Below are 20,238 nucleotides of genomic sequence, written 5' to 3'. Positions count from 1 at the left end.
GACTCCTTCAGGGACCCCATGGAGTAAAAGGCATGGAGGTATGCATTTTGGAGCCATCTGTAAGTAATTTAAGTGGAGCATATGTGGTCAAACCAATGTGAAGAAGCAAATGGTGATTAATTCAACCCACGCTCAGAAGATGGTAATTATGGACCTCACTTTAGCAAACATTTCAGCAATAGAACCCCAGTGTGGAAACTTTGTTCAACCCTTGTATAAGGGCTGGAGGAATTGAATAAATCTTCATGATATTTCCAGACTGCATAATTATTGAAAGAAAAGGGACATTTTAGGAACAATTGGTGCCAGAGTAGGAATTCTTAATAGCATAAATGAGGAGGTGGTTGCAAATAAAATAAATGCAGTGTGTCAACACCTAAAGGATTTAGCAGTGCCCTGAGTATATCTTTAGATCAGCTAAACTGCATACAGGATGGGGTGGCAGAGGTTTTAGAGAAATAGAAGCAATCCCAAGAAAAGGATCATCTCTGCCTCTTGCAGGCTGTTGGTGCCCTCTCGAGTCATGTTTTCTTGGCCCTAGCATGCATGCAAATGTAGATGTGGATTAGTGATATGGTAAAGAACATGACTTGAGAGGGTATGACTGGGACACTCCCATTGGAAATCAGGAGCATTAGTTGGAAACATTCCCCGCAGACAGAGAGATTTACAACCCTGGTGGAAAATGGTAAATTTTACCTATGACAAAGGATTTGGAGAAATCAGTTTATTAGTTTTATTAATGCTGGAAATAGAAATAAGGTGGGTTTTCCCCATTGTAGTCCTGGGCCTTAATATTAACTAAACAGGGATGGAACCCCTGGATTACAGGTTGTGAGTAATAAAAGAGGCCTGGGGTGAAAGGCAGTAGAATTGGGAGCCTATTTAGAAGAATTTTGGATTGGATCTGAATGCAATACAAACACTTTGTAGTCACAAAATGTGTGTTTACAAGTAATATAGAGAAAACACCTATATTTATTGAAATGAATTTGCTTATTGTAAAAATGTTATTTGAATACTCCTTCCCCCCCACTCCCCACCGAGGCATTTTTCCCAATTACTCTTGCTGACAATTCATTGGCAAGAGCAAACCCCATTTCTGTCAAAAAGGTGTGGAAGTGGGTTGATCTTCAGGGAGGGTGAATAGAGATGCCAGACCCCCATAGGATGCTGAGAGCTGAGTGGCCCGTCACATGTGGGGTCGGGGGAGTCTGGGCAAGCAGCTGGGGGGGTCTCCTGTTTTCTCTTTGGAAAATATGGTCACCCTAGTCCAGGGCCTGCTGAGTGTAGGAGGCTGGTGCAGGGCTAGTGCTGCCATCTAGGGGTGTGGTTCTATAGCATGAGGGACAGAGGATCATGATTTGAACTAGAGCTGGGCTGGAAAACAGAGATATTTCCCCCCACGAAACCCAAACAAAAATGTTTCCTTTTCACTCATCTTTGAGATGGGTTTCTCTGAAATCTCAGCTGCCATGATGCTGCCCAGCTGCAGCTGCCAGGATCCACAAGAGAAATTGGAGGCTTTTCATCTGCCTCTTCCTCATATAGTAAATGAAGGTTGTACTGACAGAGTCTATGGCTGCACTCTGGTATGGAAAGGTCAACAGTTCCCGACCAGTCTATGGCTGGGGTACTGTGCCCATCAGCTACTCTAACCAGCCATCCCATCTCTGTGCAGCCCCCTCTGCCCTGTACAAGGCCCCTTCAGCAGATCCTGTGGGCAGCGGCTACTGTGACAGGCCCTGGTAGCACATCTCTGATAAACCTGTGCTAGCCGGGAGCTGGAGAGGGTCCTAGAGCAGTTGTGGAGGCCCAGAGATTGTGGGTGGGTGGGTCTAACTACCAGTGCATCACTGAGATATGTGCATAACTTCAGGGATTCAGGGATCCTGGGTCCCCCTTTTCATTCCTCAGGGAGAAGGGAAGGGACCTTGCATCATGGAATGATCCAAGGAAAATTTCCCATTTAGGGAGCCTTATGGAATTGCCCTTCCCTGGCCTCCACCCTGGATTTGTAATGCGGGAAAGGGGGCTATCAGGGAGAAATTTGGTCCTAAGTTATTATTAATTAATTATGATTGTTATTATTATAATATATTATTTCAGCAAGATCACAGCTGTGATGGCATCATGGTTACCACTCGGCCACCCTCAGGGTAGCCTGGTGACTAATTGGAACCACACGAACAGTGATGACAAGCCCAGATTCCAGGGATAGAGCCTGCAGCAGGGCTGGCGCTGCAGTCCAATTAGGTAGCATCACCACGTGTCCCCTGTGATTTGGCCTCCTGCAGTTTGCCATTGGCCGTGATGGGTGTTAAAGCTGGTGCACACTAAGCCAAGCAGCTGAGGTTCCCTGATGGCCAAGTGGCCCCAAGGGAATGTGCAGACATGCTTCATAAAGACAGTTACCTCCCTGTCTGAACAAATGCTGCCTGTGCAGACTCTCCGATGAATCCTTGTCCTTTTGGGTGAAGATTTCTGGTGTCAGCGGCTCCCCTTTTGCAGGAATTGGGTACGTTGTCAGGTTTCACTATCTTTTAAAATGAGAAGTGAAGGGGAAAGGCTGCGAGCTGTTTCCATTTGCAGATGTTCTGTGCAGTGGCAGAGGACTCAGCTGGGCTGTCGGGGTGACACAGTGACAGGGGCCGGGGGGCAGGCAGCACTAGGTAGCTTGGAAACCCCTCCCCTACATCTGCCCATGCTCCACGGTTGGCTCTTCACGCTACAGAGAAATCTGAGATTCAAAGCAACCTTGGAGTATTAAAACCCCGATGCCTTGAGTCAGGATTTCTCAAGGGCTCCCATTTCTAGAGGTGCCGTGTGCTCTGGGCACGATCCTGCCAGGGGCTGAGCGAGAGGAGATCCCACGGAATCTCAGTGACTAGTTCAAAAATCACCTCAGGTTTATTTGCTTCTGGAAATTTAATCAGCAAATGCATTTTCAAAGAGTTTATTCTCTGGCTCAATTGTGAACACAGGAATTCAGAGCTGTGTTGCTCTGTGGTAACAGGTCTGATAGGGCTTATTTGTGTTTCCTGACAGGCTGAGGACTTCACCATTTTACCCTGTGGGTAATCCACAGAGTTACAGGGCTACCGGCATCTCTGCCCCTCTCTGGTCTCCGAGTGCCACATGTCAGGTCTCGGTCCCTGCCCTCTCATGGGATGGAATCCCACAATTCTCCCACCCACCCTAGATTAGAATATATGGCGCATGGACAGCTTGCTGAGCTGGTCTGAATGGGTTCAGCACCTGCGGTTCTTCCCTTTGGGAGTCTGTGAGCAGTGGTGAGACGAGTGACCATCCAGCCTTCTGGAACTCAAATACTGTTTAATCTGAACAGCAGGAATAAAGCGTAACATGGGAGAATAATAGGGTTTTCAAACAACAGTCTGTACACGTCTCTGACCCCAAGCCCTCCCAATCTGATGAGGACCCAGGCAGACCCAGGGCTTTATGACTTCCCCAGCATTGTCTGTGCCTGTCAGTCTGAAGAGCTTCTCATAAACAGCTGCCAGACCTCTGGACAGACTCCCAGCACTGGCAAAACAAGCTGGGTAATATGGCTGGAGCCCGGGAATAGGCTCTTCCAAACGTGTAGCTCTGGTGTTGTCTCTAAAGCTCCCTGGGTTGATTACTGAGCCATGGCTTTTCTTAAGCTGTTGCTTCTCTTCCTTCATGTTTTCCAGCAGCCTGCTGTTAAACTAAGAAGAGCCACAGGGTTTCACCCAATGTAGCCATAACATAAACATCCCAATAGTTCACCCAATATAGCTCTACAGCAAACATCCCAACAACAGGGTTTAACAGACACATTCATTATGGCAGCTCAGCTCCATGTCTGTCCCAATGCCATTCCTGGGTGCTATGGATTTTATGAATACAGGACAGAGACAGTCAAAGAAAGAGAGAGCAATAGACTCCTTTCATGTGGGAATTTCCATTTCTATGAATATTCATGCATTTGACATTGAAATTCATTTCCTGCAAACACTCATTGCAGCTGAATAATAGGTGCTGGGGTTACTAGGTATGAGAGTGTGGGAACTCTAGGAATGAATATTTTCTATACTGACACTGATGCCTATTACCACTCCGGGTACAGGATACAGACTGACAGAACAGAACCTGAGGAGAACCAGTCAGCTATTAACCCAGGGACAGAGGAGCTACTAGACTTTTATTTGCTGAAAAGTGACTGAATGAGGGCTGAGATGCTGCAAAATGTTCAGGTTCTCAAGAAATCCAAATGACAGATGCGACATTTTAAGTCCCACTCTAACCTGAGAAATCAGCTCTGAAAGAAAATGAGAGAGGAAAGAATTGGTTGACATTCTTGCAAATGTTATGCCAAATACTCCAAATACTGTTTACAATTGGTTTTGCTATTAACTATTTTTTTCAGTGAAATGTTGTAGGATACTGTCTCCTGGTAAACTCATGAGAAGTTGTTTCAAACATTTATATTCAGGGTCAGGCACACAATAACTGAAGTACCTGTGCAAGACTTTCCAAAATGTCCGGAAAGAACAAAACTGCTGGTCTGTGTTTCAGCAAAGAGTACAACTGGGGTGCAGGAAAGGGGAGTGTTATAATCTTTTACAATAATTTATGCCCATCAGCTGTCACACGGACATGGCTGAGGTAACTTGCCCACTCAACTGGATATTAGTTGAAACCTAGTGTTTGCCCTATTCATCTATGTGTGGGAGCAATCCCTCCCCAGCCAAGCTGAAGTAACTGTCTATTTCAGCTTGTAACTTCCAAAATATCTATAGACCCTTGCATAGGGAGAGGATGCAGGTCCTGTGAGGATGAAGAAAAGCCTGTAGGATGATTGAACTCTCTGGATTCAGTCAACATTGGCCAGGCCAAGCACCTCAGCTTGCAGGTCAGAATATCACCAGGAGCATTTTGTAAGGGAAAGTTAATAGAGTCCAGTTCTGATAGAATTTGCCATGTAAATATGAATTGATGTAGTTAAAGCTACTGTTATTTAAGCACCTGTCACTAAGAATTTATCCCATGTACTGGAAAAAGTCAGTGGCATAGTTTAGACTATCAGGAGTGGAGAAAATTAATATATATAATTATTAATTTTCTCCACTCCTGATAGTCTAAACTATGCCACTGACTTTTTCCAGTACATGGGATAAATTCTTAGTGACAGGTGCTTAAATAACAGTAGCTTTAACTACATCAATTCATATGCCACTGACTTATATAGCAAGGCAATGAAATACTTTATATATAGCTTCAATGCAAGACAGATAACTGCAATGACCATATTTCCCTTGCATTTGCCATGTGTTTACCCACATATCATGATACAATAAGCCACAGTCAGAAGTGGAGGTGTCTGTGGTATGGTCTCAGAGTAGCAGCCATGTTAGTCTGTATCCATAGAAAGAACAGGAGTACTTGTGGCACCTTCGAGATGTCAATGGGGCCAAGAGATTAGCAGCATTCAAAGAGGGACTGGATACTTATCTGCATAATCAGGAATCCAATTACAGTAGTTTTGGATGGGCGATAAACCATCCTGATTTACACCACAAAATATGTCAAACTACTGAGGATCAGGGGGAAACTTTCCTTGGGAGCAGGTTTTCCTATAGCTTCCTATTACAGGGCTGTTTCCACCTTCCTCTGTAGCATCTGGAACTGGCCACTGGTTATTGGGCTAGATGGATTGCAGATCTGATCCAGTCTGGCAGTGCCTATCTTCCTATCAGTGGTATAAATCCAAGACTATATTTATGCTGATCTTCCGTGAGCTCCTGGGCGTCTCTAGACTTGCACTGAGAGCAGAATGATGCCTCACTAATTATCATCTAATCTCCTGTTCTTTTTCCTTTCAGGAAGGAAAGCTCAAAACTCCTTGGACTTGCCCAGTACATTATGTCAGCTGTCAATGACACCAAATTCAAATTTGCAGTGTTCCTCCTCACCGGGATACCTGGGCAGGAAGATGTCTATATTTGGATCTCTATCCCCTTCTGCATAATGTATGTTATTTCCATAGTAGGAAATTCAGCCATTCTGTTCATTATAAAAATAGATCCAAGCCTCCATGAGCCCATGTACATTTTCCTTTCCATGTTGGCTGTCACAGACCTTGCCTTATCTATATCCACCATACCAACGATACTGGGCATATTCTTGTTTAATGTTAGGGAGATCAGCCTCAATGCTTGTTTTGCCCAGCTGTTTTTCATCCACTCGCTTCAGTGCATTGAATCCTCCGTGCTCTTGTTGATGGCCTTTGACCGCTTCGTTGCGATCTGCAACCCTCTGAGATATGCTTCCATCTTAACCCTGGCAAGAATAGCCAAGATGGGACTTGTGTGTGTGCTAAGAGGGGTGGCCGTAATATTCCCACTCCCCATTCTCCTGAAACGGTTCCGATACTGTCGAGCCAATGTCCTCTCCCATTCCTACTGCCTGCACCAGGAGGTCATGAAAATGGCTTGTTCAGACATCACAGACAACAGCATCTATGGCTTATCTGTTGCATTCTTTACAACGTGGTTGGACTCGCTGCTTATCCTCCTCTCTTATGTGATGATCCTCAAAACAGTGCTGAGCATCGCGTCCCACGCGGAGTGCCTCAGGGCCTTGAACACCTGTGTTTCCCACCTCTGTGCCGTCCTGATCTTCTACATACCGGAGTTTGGCTTGTCTCTGGTACATAGATTTGGGAATAGCTCTTCTCCCTTGCTTCAGATTCTCCTGGGCTACGTCTACCTGCTGGTTCCACCCCTGATGAACCCAATTGTGTACAGTGTGAAAAGTAGACACCTTCGTGCAAGGATAATCAGGGTGTTTGTCAAATGAAGGGTCAGTTCATCACCTGGCTTCAGTGCTGGTGACACCAGAAATAAAAACAATGGCCACCTATTGCATCCTGGACCCTTATATCCGAGACGACATGAGCTACTGATTTCCATTCTGTAGAGCGCAGTTCTGATGGGGTATGAGGCCTGGAGTAATGGGTCAGGGGCTGGTGATGGGGGATAATGAACTTGGGGAAGGAGAACAAGGCAGGCAACAGCATTTACAAAGTGACGGTGTTCATGGAGAGCCAGGGTAACAGTAGGAATTTGGCCCATAAAGAGCTGTATCAGTGGCTGGTCCGACCTCAGAATTCCTCTTGATACAATCAATAAAGAGAAGGGATGTGAATGTTGTTTTCTATTACACCTGGACTGTCACTGTCCTGTCTCTGATTAAACATCAACGGGCCATGAGAAAAGCTGCAGAGCTGTAGTCGCAGTCCTGGTCCTTCCTGAGTGCTTTGGTTGCTGCGTGATACATGAGCACAAACATCCACCCTTCCCCTACTTCCTCAGCTAGGAGACCCAGGAGAAGCCATTCACACAGCACTCCCCCATTGATGTCTCCTCAGACAGAACACCAGCCGAACCCACTCCCCACAGAGGCAGAGCCAATGTGCGTGTGTCTGACACAGAGGAGTCCTGGCAAGAGACTCAGGCCCAGATTCCCTACCCAGCCCTTCTGTTTGTGCTGCCCCATGTGCTTGCATAGGGGTTGAGATGGTCCTCAATTCCCCCACAGAGGCACAGCTAGCTCCTATCCCAGCCCAGCGCAGCGCAGCCCATTCTGTGTAGGGTGACCAACTTTTCAAAAGGCAAAAGCAGGACAGATGCAGGCAGGATCCCCATCCCCTCTGTGACCATGCCTCGACACTCTTCTTTCCACTTGAGGCCCCATGTCCTGTTCCGCATCTTTCCGTGAGGCCCCACTCTCTGCCCCATCTGTTCCCCCAAGACTCCGCCTGTAAAATCTATCTTTCTGTAGTTAATAAACTTGTTTTTCGTTTCATCATAACCAGTGTGTTTTGAGTGAAGTGTCTGGGAAAATCTCAGCTCTGTAAGCAAAAGCTGTTGCATATCTTTCTCACATCGAGGGTAAAGCAACTTATATTAATGAGTTTGCATTATACGGATCTTTGTGCAGTTCAAGACCATATGATTCTGTGGTTATACTCAAGCAAGTGTGCAAGGGTGGGGAGCTGATAAATTAGGGGCTCAGCAGTTCCACCAGCTCCCAGACTGCACCTCAGGAGTGACAACCCATCAGAGAGGTTTTCGAACAAACTGATAAATTAAACGGTAAATGTCCCCAGGACCAGATAATATTCACTTAACAGTTCTCAAGGAACTGAAATATCAAATTGCAGAACTTCTTACTGTGGTATGTAATCTATCACTTAACTCAGCCTCTGTACAAGACAACTGGCAAATAGCTAATGTGATGCTGATTTTTTTTAAAAGACTTCAGAGGTTATCACAGCAATTACAGACCAGTAATCCTAACTTCAGTACAAGGTGAACTGGTAGAAACTATAGTAAAACACAGACTTTTAAGTACACATACATGAACATGATTTATTCTGGAAGATTCAACATGACTTTTGGAAAGAGAAATCATGCCTCACAAATCTATTAAATTTTTTGAGAGGGGGATTCAGTGGATATAGTGTACTTAGATTTTCAGAAAGTCTTTGAGAAGGACCCTCACCAAAGGCTCTTACGTAAAGTAAGCCGTCATGGGAAAAGAAGGAAGGTGCTCTCATGGATCAGTATCTGGAAAAAGGGATAAACAGTGAGGTGGTAAAAATTGCATATGATACAAAAATTTTCAATATACTTACATCCAAAGCAGACTGCGAAGATCTCAGAAAAGTTAGTGACTGGGCAACAAAATGGCAGATTAAATTATTGTTGATGAATGCAAAGTAATATACATAATTTGCACTATACATACAAAATGCTGGTTCCAAAACAGCGCTGAGCGTCACGTGCCAGGTGGAGTGCCTCAGGGCCTTGTATCTCCTACCTCTGCGCCATCCTGCTCTTCTATGTACCAGACATTGGCCTGGATGTGACACACAGATTTGGGAATAGCTCTTCTCATTTGCTTCAAATGGTCCTGGGCTATGTCCACCTGCTGGTCCCACCCCTGATGAATACAATCTTGTACAGCATGACAAGCAAACACCTTCTTGCGAGAATAATCAGGGCATTTGTCAAGTCAAGAGTCAGTTCGTGAACCAGCTCCAGCAGTGCTGACACAGGAGATGATAAACACGGGCCACCAATTCCATCCTGGACCCTTAGATCCAAGACTATATGAGCTACTCGACTCCATTCTGTTGAGAGAATTTCAGACGGGATCTAAGGCCTGGAACTATGGGAGAGGGGATGGTCGAGGGAGGACAGGGCATTGGGGTAAGGAGACCAAGTCAGGCAGCAGCATTTACAAATTGAATATATTAGTGGAGAGCCAGGGGACCGGTGGGATGTTGGCCCATAAAGAGCCGTATCGGTGGCTTCCATTACACCTGTCCTGTCACTGGTGGAGGGGGGAGGGATAGCTCAGTGGTTTGAGCATTGGCCTGCTAAACCCAGCGTTGTGAGTTCAATCCTTGAGGAGGCCACATAGGGATCTGGAACAAAAAAATGGTCCTGCTAGTGAAAGCAGGGGGCTGGACTCAACGACCTTTCACAGTCCCTTCCAGTTCTAGGAGGTTGGTATATCTCCAGTTATTACATATTACTGTCTGTCCCTGTTTAGGTTTCAGAGTAGGGAATGGTTGGGTCATTACACTAATTGAATCTATTTCCCTATGTTAAGTTCTCCTCACACCTTCTATTGGCCATCTTAATTATCAATTTTTTTTTTTTTTTTTTCATGCTGAAGAGCTCATCTCAATTGATTAGACTTTTCCTGTTGGTATGCATACTCCACCTTTCATTCATGTTCTCTGTATAAATATCTCCTGTCTGTGTGTTCCATTCTATGCATCCGAAGAAGTGAGCTGTAGATCACGAAAGCTCATGCTGAAATAAATTTGTTAGTCTTTAAGATGCCACAAGTACTTTTGTCCCTGTTTAAACATCCATGGGCCATGAGAAAAGCAGCAGAGTCATGGTCTTTCCTGAGTGCTCTATTGTGTGGACAGGGGCTATTAAAGGGCACTCCAGGTCTGGAGCACCCACAGGTAAAAATTAGCAGGTGCTCTGCACCCACCAGCAGCAAAGCTCCCTTCTCCCCCCTCCCTCCCAGCACTTCCCACCTCCCTTGTTTGGTGGCACTTAGGACTTTCTGGGAGGGAGGGGGAGAATGCAGAGAAGAGATGGGAAGGGGTGGGATAGGGGAAGGGCAAGGGCAGTGCAGGCATGGGGTAGAGGTGGGGCCAAGGGCAGAGGGGGGTTAAGCACCCCCTGGGCAGAGGGGAAGTTAGTGCCTATGCAAGGGGCATGGACACCCACCCTTTCCCTACTCCCTCAGCCAGTTGCTTATGACTGAGTCATGTCAGAGACCTGATTAACACAGGTGCTCCAGGAAAAGCCATGTAGGCAGCACACTCCCTCTGCCCCCGTTGATGGCTCTGCACACCACACACCTATGTAGTGCACCCCCAGCTGACCATAATACCCCCAAAGGCAGGCCAGAGCTGTGAGTGTGAATGAAGGTCTGACACACAGGAGTCCTGGCAAGAGATTCAGGCCCAGGTTCCATCCCAGTCTCCTCTGTTTGTGCTGCCCCAGCTCCTTGCAAAGGAGTGGAAACAGTCTTAAGCTCCCCAATAGAGGCACAGCTAGATCCTAGCCCAGCATAGCCCATCCATGGTAGGGAGATAACCTTTTCAAAAGGCAAAACCAGGACATAGGCAGGAGCCCCACCACCTCTATGACCCACTCCTGTCCCTCTTCTTCCCCCCAAACCCCACTCAATGGACAGGCCAGAACCCAGAACCAGGCCTTGATAAGAGCATCCCAGGGATCGTGGCCCGCTGTGGAGAACCCTGGACCCTCCACCTTGCTCAAGCTGGGGGCAGGGCCTCTGGGGAAAGAGGAGCAGGGGTGGGGCTTCATAACGAGGGGGCGCTAAGGACCACCTCAACCTCTCTACCTGGAAAGGGGAGTTGTGGATCATTACAAGGAATTTGGGACAAATGTTATCCTGGAGTCATTTAGCCTGGGACTAGGAATCTAACACTGCAATTTGGGACTCTCCCACCCAGTTCGGGATGGCTGATCACCCTAATTCAGTGGCTATTAGAGGTGGTGTGTTGGACACTCTCCCCTTTAAGGGTAAGGAAGATTAGAGGGGTCAGTCAACCTTTGCTCCAGGGTGTGGCCCCTTAAGCTTCCTGTGACTTTTGGAGCTGACAGAGGCCTAGTAGAGACAGCTCCTGGGAGAAAGGAAGATGGTCCCTGGTAATAGTTAAAGGTCTGGGAAACCCCAGGCTACTGTTTCTTTAATGGTCTGGGTCTGGGGCCTTGTAGTGTAGGGCAGGGGGCTGTGTCCTCTATCGGAACATGGGGGTCACCAGCAGGGGAAGTTCTGCCAAGTGGTGTTAATAGCTCTGTCCTACTGCAAGGGGTGTTATGCTGGTAAATATGTTACAGATTGAAAGGTGCTCGGGGCCACAGCTAAGTGCATTACAGAGATTTCAGCTCTGTTTGCCTCATACAGGTGATTTGGGGCACTGGTGGAGAACCTGAACTCTTCCCAATACCCCTTGGTGATGAGGCCTGTCATTAGCACAGCCCCCTTTGACAAAGGAGTTCTGGGCTCCTCCTGCAGCTCGGCAGTAAGAGGGGGAATCAGGACATGCTTTCAGAGAGAGAAGGATCTGGAGAGTGTTGCCTGGACGAACAGAGCCCTGCTGCAATGCACTTCTGTCTGATCCTGACCCCATCCGCTCCATGAGCAATGAGAGCCACTCTACTGCTGGAAAGAGACCTTCCACCCTGCATCCAAATTTCCAACATCACCAAGCTGGATATGGGGAGGAGGTTGTTTGGGTCCAATAGGGAGCTAGCAGCAGGCATTTGGAGCTGGGCTTTGGTCACACCCCTTTATATTAAGAATTTGCATGACCTTGCTTACCCAGCTTGTGCATGTCTCATGACTCCCCTCTACACCGCAGAGAGTGGGGATGGCAAGGAGCCAGTTACTGAGGTTTGATTCGCTGGCCTGTTGTCCCCCTGCCTGAGCAGAGTTTAGAGCAGCCTGGGGGCTGGGCTGACCTCCACCTGTCAGACCCCAATGGCCCCCTCCCTCAGGGAGTCCCCAGGGAAGGCAGATCAGCACTGTATGTGGCTAGTGCTGTTGCAAGCATCACAACACATTTTGGGGCAGGTCAAAGGTGTGTGAGTGGGGAATAAAACATTCGTTTGCAGGAGTACAAGAAGCCAAGAGAGGGGAAAAAGAAAAAATAAAGCAGAGAACAGGTTAATTCAACACTGCAACTAGCAAGCTCAGTCTGAAGATAAGACACTGGCCGAGACTCACAGCCAAGAAAGATGGGGGCTTGAATTTGCCTGAGCAGCCATAAAAAGAGAAGAACTAAGTTGAGCAAAGCTGCAAAAATAGCAGCGAAAACAGAGCAAATAAGGCAGCGATGGTGCAGGCCAACAGAACGGAAAACAAATTCTCCAGAGCCGGCGTGTTTTGGGCAGCCAAGAAGGCCACAGCAAGCCGATTGGGACTGGCACAGAGAGCACCAGGCATAGAGGGACCTGGATGATGACAACCCCAAAGGAACCCAGGACTTAAAAACCCTCCCAAGAGCTGGAGCAATTTGGAAATGACAGCAGATTCCCCGGACGACCTGGGCCCAGGGCAAGAACTCCTGTCCACCCCTTCCCCTCTTTTTCTTATGTTACACCAGGCCTGGCCAGCTTTGAGTAGTGCATGTGTGAATATGAAAGTGGGTTAGGGATTGGGGCTCTAATGCTTTCTTTCTTCCCCTGAGTGACGTGGGAGTGCTCCCAGCACTCTCTGCTGTATTTTATTATTTTATTAATAAAGCTTTACAAATTTAAACACTTGGCGTGTTATGTCATCTCCTCCCCAAACGATCCTGCGGCGTCAGCCTGATCACCTGACGCTCCAGGCAGATTGGTACCAAAAATCTGTCACACGCCCATTGGTAACGGCTCCCAAGAGCTCAGCTCAGTCTGTCCAAAAGAAAAAAAAAAGAGGAGAGGCAGGAGGTGGAGATTTGAGGGGAAGAAGAGGGCAGGGGTGGCATCAGAGAAAAGATGGGGATCCTACATGTGTCCTACTTTTCCCTTCTGAAAAGGTGGTCTCCCTGCATTGAATGGGCTGGGCTGGGATAGGAGTTAACCATGCTTCTCTTGGGGAGCTGAGGCCTGTTTCCACCCCTTTGCATTAGCCTCTTGCCAGGATTCTTGTGTGTCAGACCCCCACTCACACACACAGCTCTGCTCTGCTGTTTGGGGTTGGGATCAGCAGGTGTGTGGTGTGCACAGAGCCATCAACAGGGGTGGCAGGGGTGGGCTGCCTGAATGGCTTCTCCTGGGGCTTCTGTATGAATCATGTCTCTGACACGACTCAGTCACAAGCACCTGGCTGAGGTATGGGGCAATTGTGAGTGTCCTTGTCCTTTGAACAGCTTCTGTGCACAGCTGGTGCAGCACCCACGGATCACAGAGAACTCAGAGTCCTCAGGAAGTGCCAGGACTGTGACTGCAGAACAGCTCTGCAGCTTTGTTCATAGCTCATAGATGTTTAACCAGAGACGGGACAATGACAGACCAGGTGTAATAGGAACCAACATCCGCATCCCTTCTCTTTATTGACTGTATAGACAGGAGTTCTGAGAGGGGAGCAGCCACCAATATGGTTCTTTATGGGCCAACATCCCACCTGTCCCCTGGCTCTCCACGAACACAGTCACTCTGTAAATGCTGCTGCCTGCCTTGGTCTCCATCCTCCAGTGAGCTGTCCTCCTTCACCAGCCTCTGTCCTTAGATGCCACCTGAACCTTTCTCTACAGAGTGGAGATTAGTAGATCATCTCATCTTAGATGCAAGGGTCCAGGTTGGATTAGGTGACCTGTGTCTTTTGTCCCCCATGTCACCAGTGCTGGAGCCAGGTGATGAACTGACCCTTCACTTGACGAACACCCTGATTATCCTAGAACGAAGGTGTTTGCTTTTCACGCTGTACACGATTGGATTAATCAGAGGTGGGACCAGTAAGTAAATGTAGCCCAGGAGAATCTGAAGCAAGGGAGAAGAACCCTTCCCAAATCTGTGTAACACAGACAAGCCAATTTCTGGAGTGTAGAAGAGCAGGACGGCGCAGAGGTGGGAGACGCAGGTGTTCAAGGCCCTGAGGCACTCCGCGTGGGACGCGATGCTCAGCACTGTTTTGAGGATCATCACATAAGAGAAGAATATGAGCAGCGAGTCCAAACCCACCGTTAAGAGTGTAACAAACAAGCCATAGATGCTATTGAATGTGATGTCCGAACAAGCCATCTTAATAACGTCCTGGTGCAGGCAGTAGGAATGGGAGAGGACATTGGCTCGACAATATTGGAACCGTTTTAGGAGAAAGGGGACTGGGAATACTAGGACCATCCCTCTTAGCACACACACAAATCCCATCTCAGCTATTCTCGGCAGGGTTAAGATGGCAGCATATCTCAGTGGGTTACAGATCGCGATGAAACGGTCAAAGGCCATGAGCAAGAGCATGGATGATTCAATGAATTGAAGTGAGTGGATGAAGAACAGCTGGGCAAAACAGGCATCAAAGCTGATCTCCCTAGAGTTAAACAAGAATATGCCCAAGATCGTCGGTATGGTGGATATCGATAAGCCAAGGTCTGTGACAGCCAACATGGAAAGGAAAATGTACATGGGCTCATGGAGGCTTGGATCTGTTTTTACAATGAACAGAATGACTGAATTTCCTACTATCGAAATAACATACATTAAGCAGAAGGGGACAGAGATCCAGTGATGGACGTCTTCCTGCCCAGGTATCCCGGCGAGCAGGAACACTGCAGATTTGAATTCGGTGTCATTGACAGCTGACATAATGTACTGGGCAGGTCCAGGGAGTTTTTAACTTTCCTTCCTGAAAGGAAAAATAACAGGAGATTAGATGATATTTAACAAGACATTTTTCTGCTCTCAGTGCAAGTCTAAAGACTCCCAGGAGCTCAAGGAGAATTATCAAAAACATACTCTTGGATTTACACCATTGATAGGAAGATAGACATTGCCAGACTGGATCAGACCTGCAGTCCATCTAGTCCAGTATCCAGTGGCCAGTTCCAGAAACTTCAGAGGAAGGTGGAAGGAGCCCTGTAATAGGCAGCTCTAAGATAATCTGCTCCGAGGGAAAGTTTCCCCCAACGCTCACTATTTAGACATATTTTGTTGTGTAAATCAGGAAGGTTTAGAGCCCTTGCAAGACTTTTTAAAACAACCCTCAATACTGGAATTGGATTTTCTGGTAACACACATAAAAATCCAGTCCCTCTTTCAGTCCGGCTAAGCTCTTGGCCCATTGATGTCTTGTGGCTGGGAGTTCCGCCGCCTGCTTGAACACCACATGATTTTACAATATTGACCTTACCACAGACACCTTTCTGGTCCTCCACTTCTGAGTGTGGCCTATTGTATCACGATATGTGAATAAACACATGGGAAATTCATGAGGAAAATGGTCATTGTATTTATCTCTTCTGCATTAAAGCTATTTATAAATGTGTTTCTTTGCCTCATTATATTGTTTTCTCCATGCCTGAGAGTCCAAATTAAGCCACTTCCTCTTTGCAGCTCATGGGATACATTCTTAGAGCTAGGATTTTAATTCAATAACGTTGACATAAACTACCGCACTCCAGATTTACATGTGTGAACCGGGCTCTGTTAACTTTCCCTTCACAAGTGCTCATGGTGACATACTCAGAGCCCCAAGAATCTGAAGCTGAAGTGCTTTGCCTGCCCAGGGCTGATTGAATCCAAAGAGTTCAATCATCCTACAGGTCTCTCATCATGCTCTCAGGAACTTCATCCTCTCCCCACGCAGGGGTCTGCAAATATGTGGCAAGTTACAAGCTAACAAAGACTGTTACTTCAGTTGGGTGGGGGAGAGGTTGGTGGAGAAAATGGGTAAATCGTACAAAAACTGTTTGCTCTAATATCCAGCTGAGTGTGCAAGTCACTTCAGCCACACTCGTGTAAAATGTAAGGGGCATAAATTGCTTACACGTTACTGCTGCCCCTTCCTGTAGAGATTCCAACAACTCTGCTGCTGCCTTTTGATATACAGGCATGTCATGAATGTTTGGTTTGTAATATTTGTATTACAATGAAAAGTTTTGGCATAACATTTGCACATCTATACGTCAACCCATTCTTTTGCTTCTGATCTTCTTTCGGAGGTGATTTCTCAGGTTAGAGTAGGACTTAAAATGTAGCATCTGTCATCTGGATTTCTTCACAACGTGAAAAGATCCCAGCGTCTCAGCCCTCAGTCAGTCGCTTGTCAGCAAACAGAAGTCTAATAGCTCCTCTGTCCCTGGGTTAATAGCTGACTGGTTCTCCTCAGGTTCTGTTGTGTCAGTCTGTAGCCTGTTCCTGGAGTGGTAACAGGCATTGGGGTCAGTATAGAGAATATCCATTCTCTGAGCTCTCACTCTCTAGTACATAGTAACCCCAGCACCTGTTATTCAGACATGATGTGGGTTTGCACGAAGTGAATTTGAAAGTCAAATGCATGAATGTTCATGGAAATGCAACTTAATTTCCCACAGGTAAGTCATCTATTGCTCTGTCTGTCTGTCTGTCTCTCTCTCTCTCTCTCTGACTGTCTATGTCCTGTACGCATAAAATCTGTAGCACCCAGGACCAGCATTGTGACAAAAATGGAGCTGAGCTGCCGTAATGAATGTGTCTGTTAACCCAGTTCTGCAGATGTTTGCTGTATAGCTACATTGGGTTAACTACTGGGATGTTGATGTTATGGCAGTATTGGATTCGAGAAAAGCCATCACTCGATAAGCTCTTCAGGGAAGCTGGGAGACAACACCGGAGCTACAAGCTAGGAAGAGCCTATTTCTGGGCTCCATCTACATCACACAGCTTGTTTTGCCAGCGCTGGGAGTCTGTCCAGAGCTGGGTTATCAGCCCTGTTGCCACAGAGCAACACAGCTCTGGATTTCTGCATTCACAGTCGAGCCAGAGAATAAAACCTTTGAAAATGCATTTGCTGACAAAATTTTCAGGAGCAAATAAACCTGAGGAGATTTGGGAACAAGTCACTGACATTCTGTGGGGTCTCCTCTGGCTCAGCCTTGGCAGGATCAGTCCTAGAGCACACGGCACCTCTAGAAATGGGACCTGGGTTTTTAACAATCTGAGCTTGCTTTGAGTCTCAGATTTCTGTGTAGTTTAAATAGCCCACCTAGGATCCTGGTTATATGTAGGCAAGGGGTTCCCAAGCTACCTAGTGCTGCCTGCCCTCCAGCCCCATCACTGAGTCACCCGGACAGCCCAGCTGAGTCCTCTGCGGCTGCACAGAACATCTGCAAATGGAAACAGCTTGCAGCCTTTATCCTAAAGTTTGCATTTCAAAGATAGTGGAACCTGCCAACATACCCAATTCCTGCTAGAAGGGGAGCTGCTGACACCAGAGGTCCTCACCCTAAAGGACAAGGAGTCACTGAAGAGGTTGCACAGGCAGCAGGCAGTATCTGTTCAGACAGGGAGGGAACTGTCTTTATGAAGCCTGTCTGCACATTCCCTTGGGACCACCTGGCCATTAGGGAACTTCAGCTGCTTGGCTTAGTGTGAACCAGGTTTAACCCCCGTTATGGCCAAGGGCAAACTGCAGGAGGCCAAATCACAGGGGCCGTGTGATGATCCTACTCGAATGGACGGCAGCACCAGCCCTGCTGCAGGTTCTATTCCTGGAATCCAGGTTTGTTGTCACTGTTCATATGGTTCCGATTAGTCACATAGCTACCTTGGGTGCAGCTGAGTGGTAACAATGATGCTGTCACATAAATAATAATAATATTGATATAGATATAGATTTCTCCCCAGCAGCCTCTGTCCTGCATTGCAAACCCAAGGTGCAGCCAGGGAAGGAAGATTCCACAAGGCTCTCTATAGGGAAAATTTCCTCAGATTGTTCTCATAGGAGAGGTCCCTTCCCTTTTCCCTGGGGAATAAACAGTGACACCCCCCCCCCAGAATCCAGGGATCCCCAAAGCTAGGTACAGACCACTGGTAGCTAGGCCAGCAGCCACTGCCCACAGGATCTGCTGAAGGGGCCTTGTACAGGGTGGAGGGGGCTGCACAGAGATGGGAGGGCTGGTTAGAGTAGCTGATGGGTACAATACCCCAGCCATGGACTGGTTGGAAAGTTTAGACCTTTCCATACCCAGAGTGCAGCCATAGACTCCTTCAGTGCAACCTTCATTTATATTATAAGGAAGATGCAGATGAAGAACCTCCAATTTCTTTTGGGGATCCAGGCATCTGGGCAGCATCCTGGCAGCTGAGCTTTCAGAGAAAAAATATCCATTCTGTATGAAACCTCACCCCCCAGAAAGGATGAAAAGGAAACATTTCATGGGGTGAGGAGGGCAGGGGGACTCTGTTTTCCAGCCCGACTCTAGCTCAGCCCATGAGCCTCTGCCCCTCGTGCTATAGAATTATGACCCTAGGTGGCAGCACTCACCCTCCCCATCAGCTTCTTACACAGAGCAGCCCAGAAGGTCTGCTAGGGTGGCTATGTCAGCAGAGGGAGCCCCTCAAAAAGGCTGGTCTGCAGTAGTCCCTCCACCAGTGGCACAATTTAGGAACAGAAGAACGGCCATATTTGTTCAGACCATTGTTCCATCTAGCCCAGTGTCCTGTCTTCGGACCAGAGCCTGTACATTCTTCACAGGGAACGAACAAAACATGTCAATTATCGAGTGATCCATACGCTGTCATCTGCTCCCAGTTTCCAGCAGCCAGAGGTTTAGAGACACCCAGAGGATGGGGCTGTATCCCTGACCATCTTGACTAACAGCTATTGATGGACTTATCCTCCATCAACTTACCTAATTCTTTTTGGACCAGTTATACTTTTGGCCTTCACAACATCCCTTGGCAATGAGTTCCACAGGCTGACTGTGCATTGTGTGAAAAAAAAAGTACTTTCTTTTGTTTGTTCCAAACCTGTTGCCTATTATCTTCATTAGGTGAGCCCTTATTCAGGTGAAGGGGTAAATAACACTTCCTGATTCACTTTTTCCGCACCACTCATGATTAGACCTCTATCATATCCCCACCTTGGTCGTTTCTTTTCCAAATTTAACAGTCCCAGACTTCTTAATCTATCTTCATACAGAAGCTGTTCCATATCCCCAAAAATGTTGAGGCCCTTCTCTGTATTTCCCCATTGAAATATATGTTTTTTGAGATGGGGCAACCGAAACTTTAAACAATATTTAAGGTGTGGGTATGCCATGGATTTACACAGGGCTATATGATATGTTCTGTCTCATTACCAATCCCTTTCTTAATAATTTCCAAAATTCTGTTAGCTTTTTTCACTGCTGCTGCACATTGAGCAGATGTGTTCGGAGAACTGGCCACAATGACCCCAAGATCTCTTTCTTGAGTGCTAACAATTCATTTAGAGCCCACTGTTTTATATGTATAGTTGGGATTATGTTTCCCCATGTGCATTACTTTGCATTTATCAACACTGAATTTCATCTGCCAATTTGCTTGCCCAGACACCACATTTTGTATCATGTGCAAATTTTGCCATCTCACTCTTTACCTCTTTTTCCAGATCATTTATGAATATCAACAAGGACAAGTGCAGAGTCCTGCACTTAGGACGGAAGAATCCAATGCACTGCTACAGACTAGGGACCGAATGGCTGGGCAGCAGTTCTGCAGAAAAGGACCTAGGGGTTACGGTGGATGAAAAGCTGAATATGAGTCAACAGTGTGCCCTTGTTGCCAAGAAGGCTAATGGCATTTTGTGTTGTATAAGTAGGGGCATTTCCAGCAGATCGAGGGATGTGATCATTCCCCTCTATTCGGCACTGGTGAGGCCTCATTTGGAGTACTGTGTCCAGTTTTGGGCCCCACATTACAAGAAGGATGTGGATAAATTGGAGAGAGTCCAGCGGAGGGCAACAAAAATGATTAGGGGGCTGGAGCACATGACTTATGAGGAGAGGCTGAGGGAACTGGGATTGTTTAGCCTGCAGAAGAGAAGAATGAGGGGGGATTTGATAGCTGCTTTCAACTACCTGAAAGGGGGTTCCAAAGAGGATGGATCTAGACTGTTCTCAGTGGTAGAAGATGACAGAACAAGGAGTAATGGTCTCAAGTTGCAGAGGGGGAGGTTTAGGTTGGA

General features: G+C 47.0%; 1 protein-coding gene and 1 pseudogene across 1 annotated transcript; one reads left to right on the top strand and one right to left on the bottom strand.

Annotated features, from left to right (window-relative positions):
• The first annotated feature begins 1,732 nt into the window (after nt 1-1,732).
• On the top strand, nt 1,733-6,843 carry LOC120395745 (olfactory receptor 51G2-like). The gene is made up of 2 exons (XM_039520420.1): nt 1,733-1,748; nt 5,945-6,843. Exon 2 carries the CDS (start codon nt 6,013-6,015, stop codon nt 6,841-6,843), a length of 831 nt encoding a protein of 276 aa, XP_039376354.1. The 5' UTR covers nt 1,733-1,748; nt 5,945-6,012.
• Nucleotides 6,844-13,961: 7,118 nt separating this feature from the next.
• Nucleotides 13,962-15,865, bottom strand: LOC120395744 (annotated as a pseudogene).
• Between the last annotated feature and the right edge of the window lie 4,373 nt (nt 15,866-20,238).

The sequence above is a fragment of the Mauremys reevesii genome, linkage group 1 (genome assembly GCF_016161935.1).
Source record: "Mauremys reevesii isolate NIE-2019 linkage group 1, ASM1616193v1, whole genome shotgun sequence".
In the NCBI taxonomy this organism is placed as follows: Eukaryota; Metazoa; Chordata; order Testudines; family Geoemydidae; genus Mauremys; species Mauremys reevesii.
This window is presented reverse-complemented; position numbering and strand designations above follow the sequence as displayed.

Coding starts and splice junctions, on each gene's coding strand:
- LOC120395745 (XM_039520420.1), top strand. CDS start 6,013: ATGTATGTTATTTCCATAGTAGGAAATTCAGCCATTCTGTTCATTATA.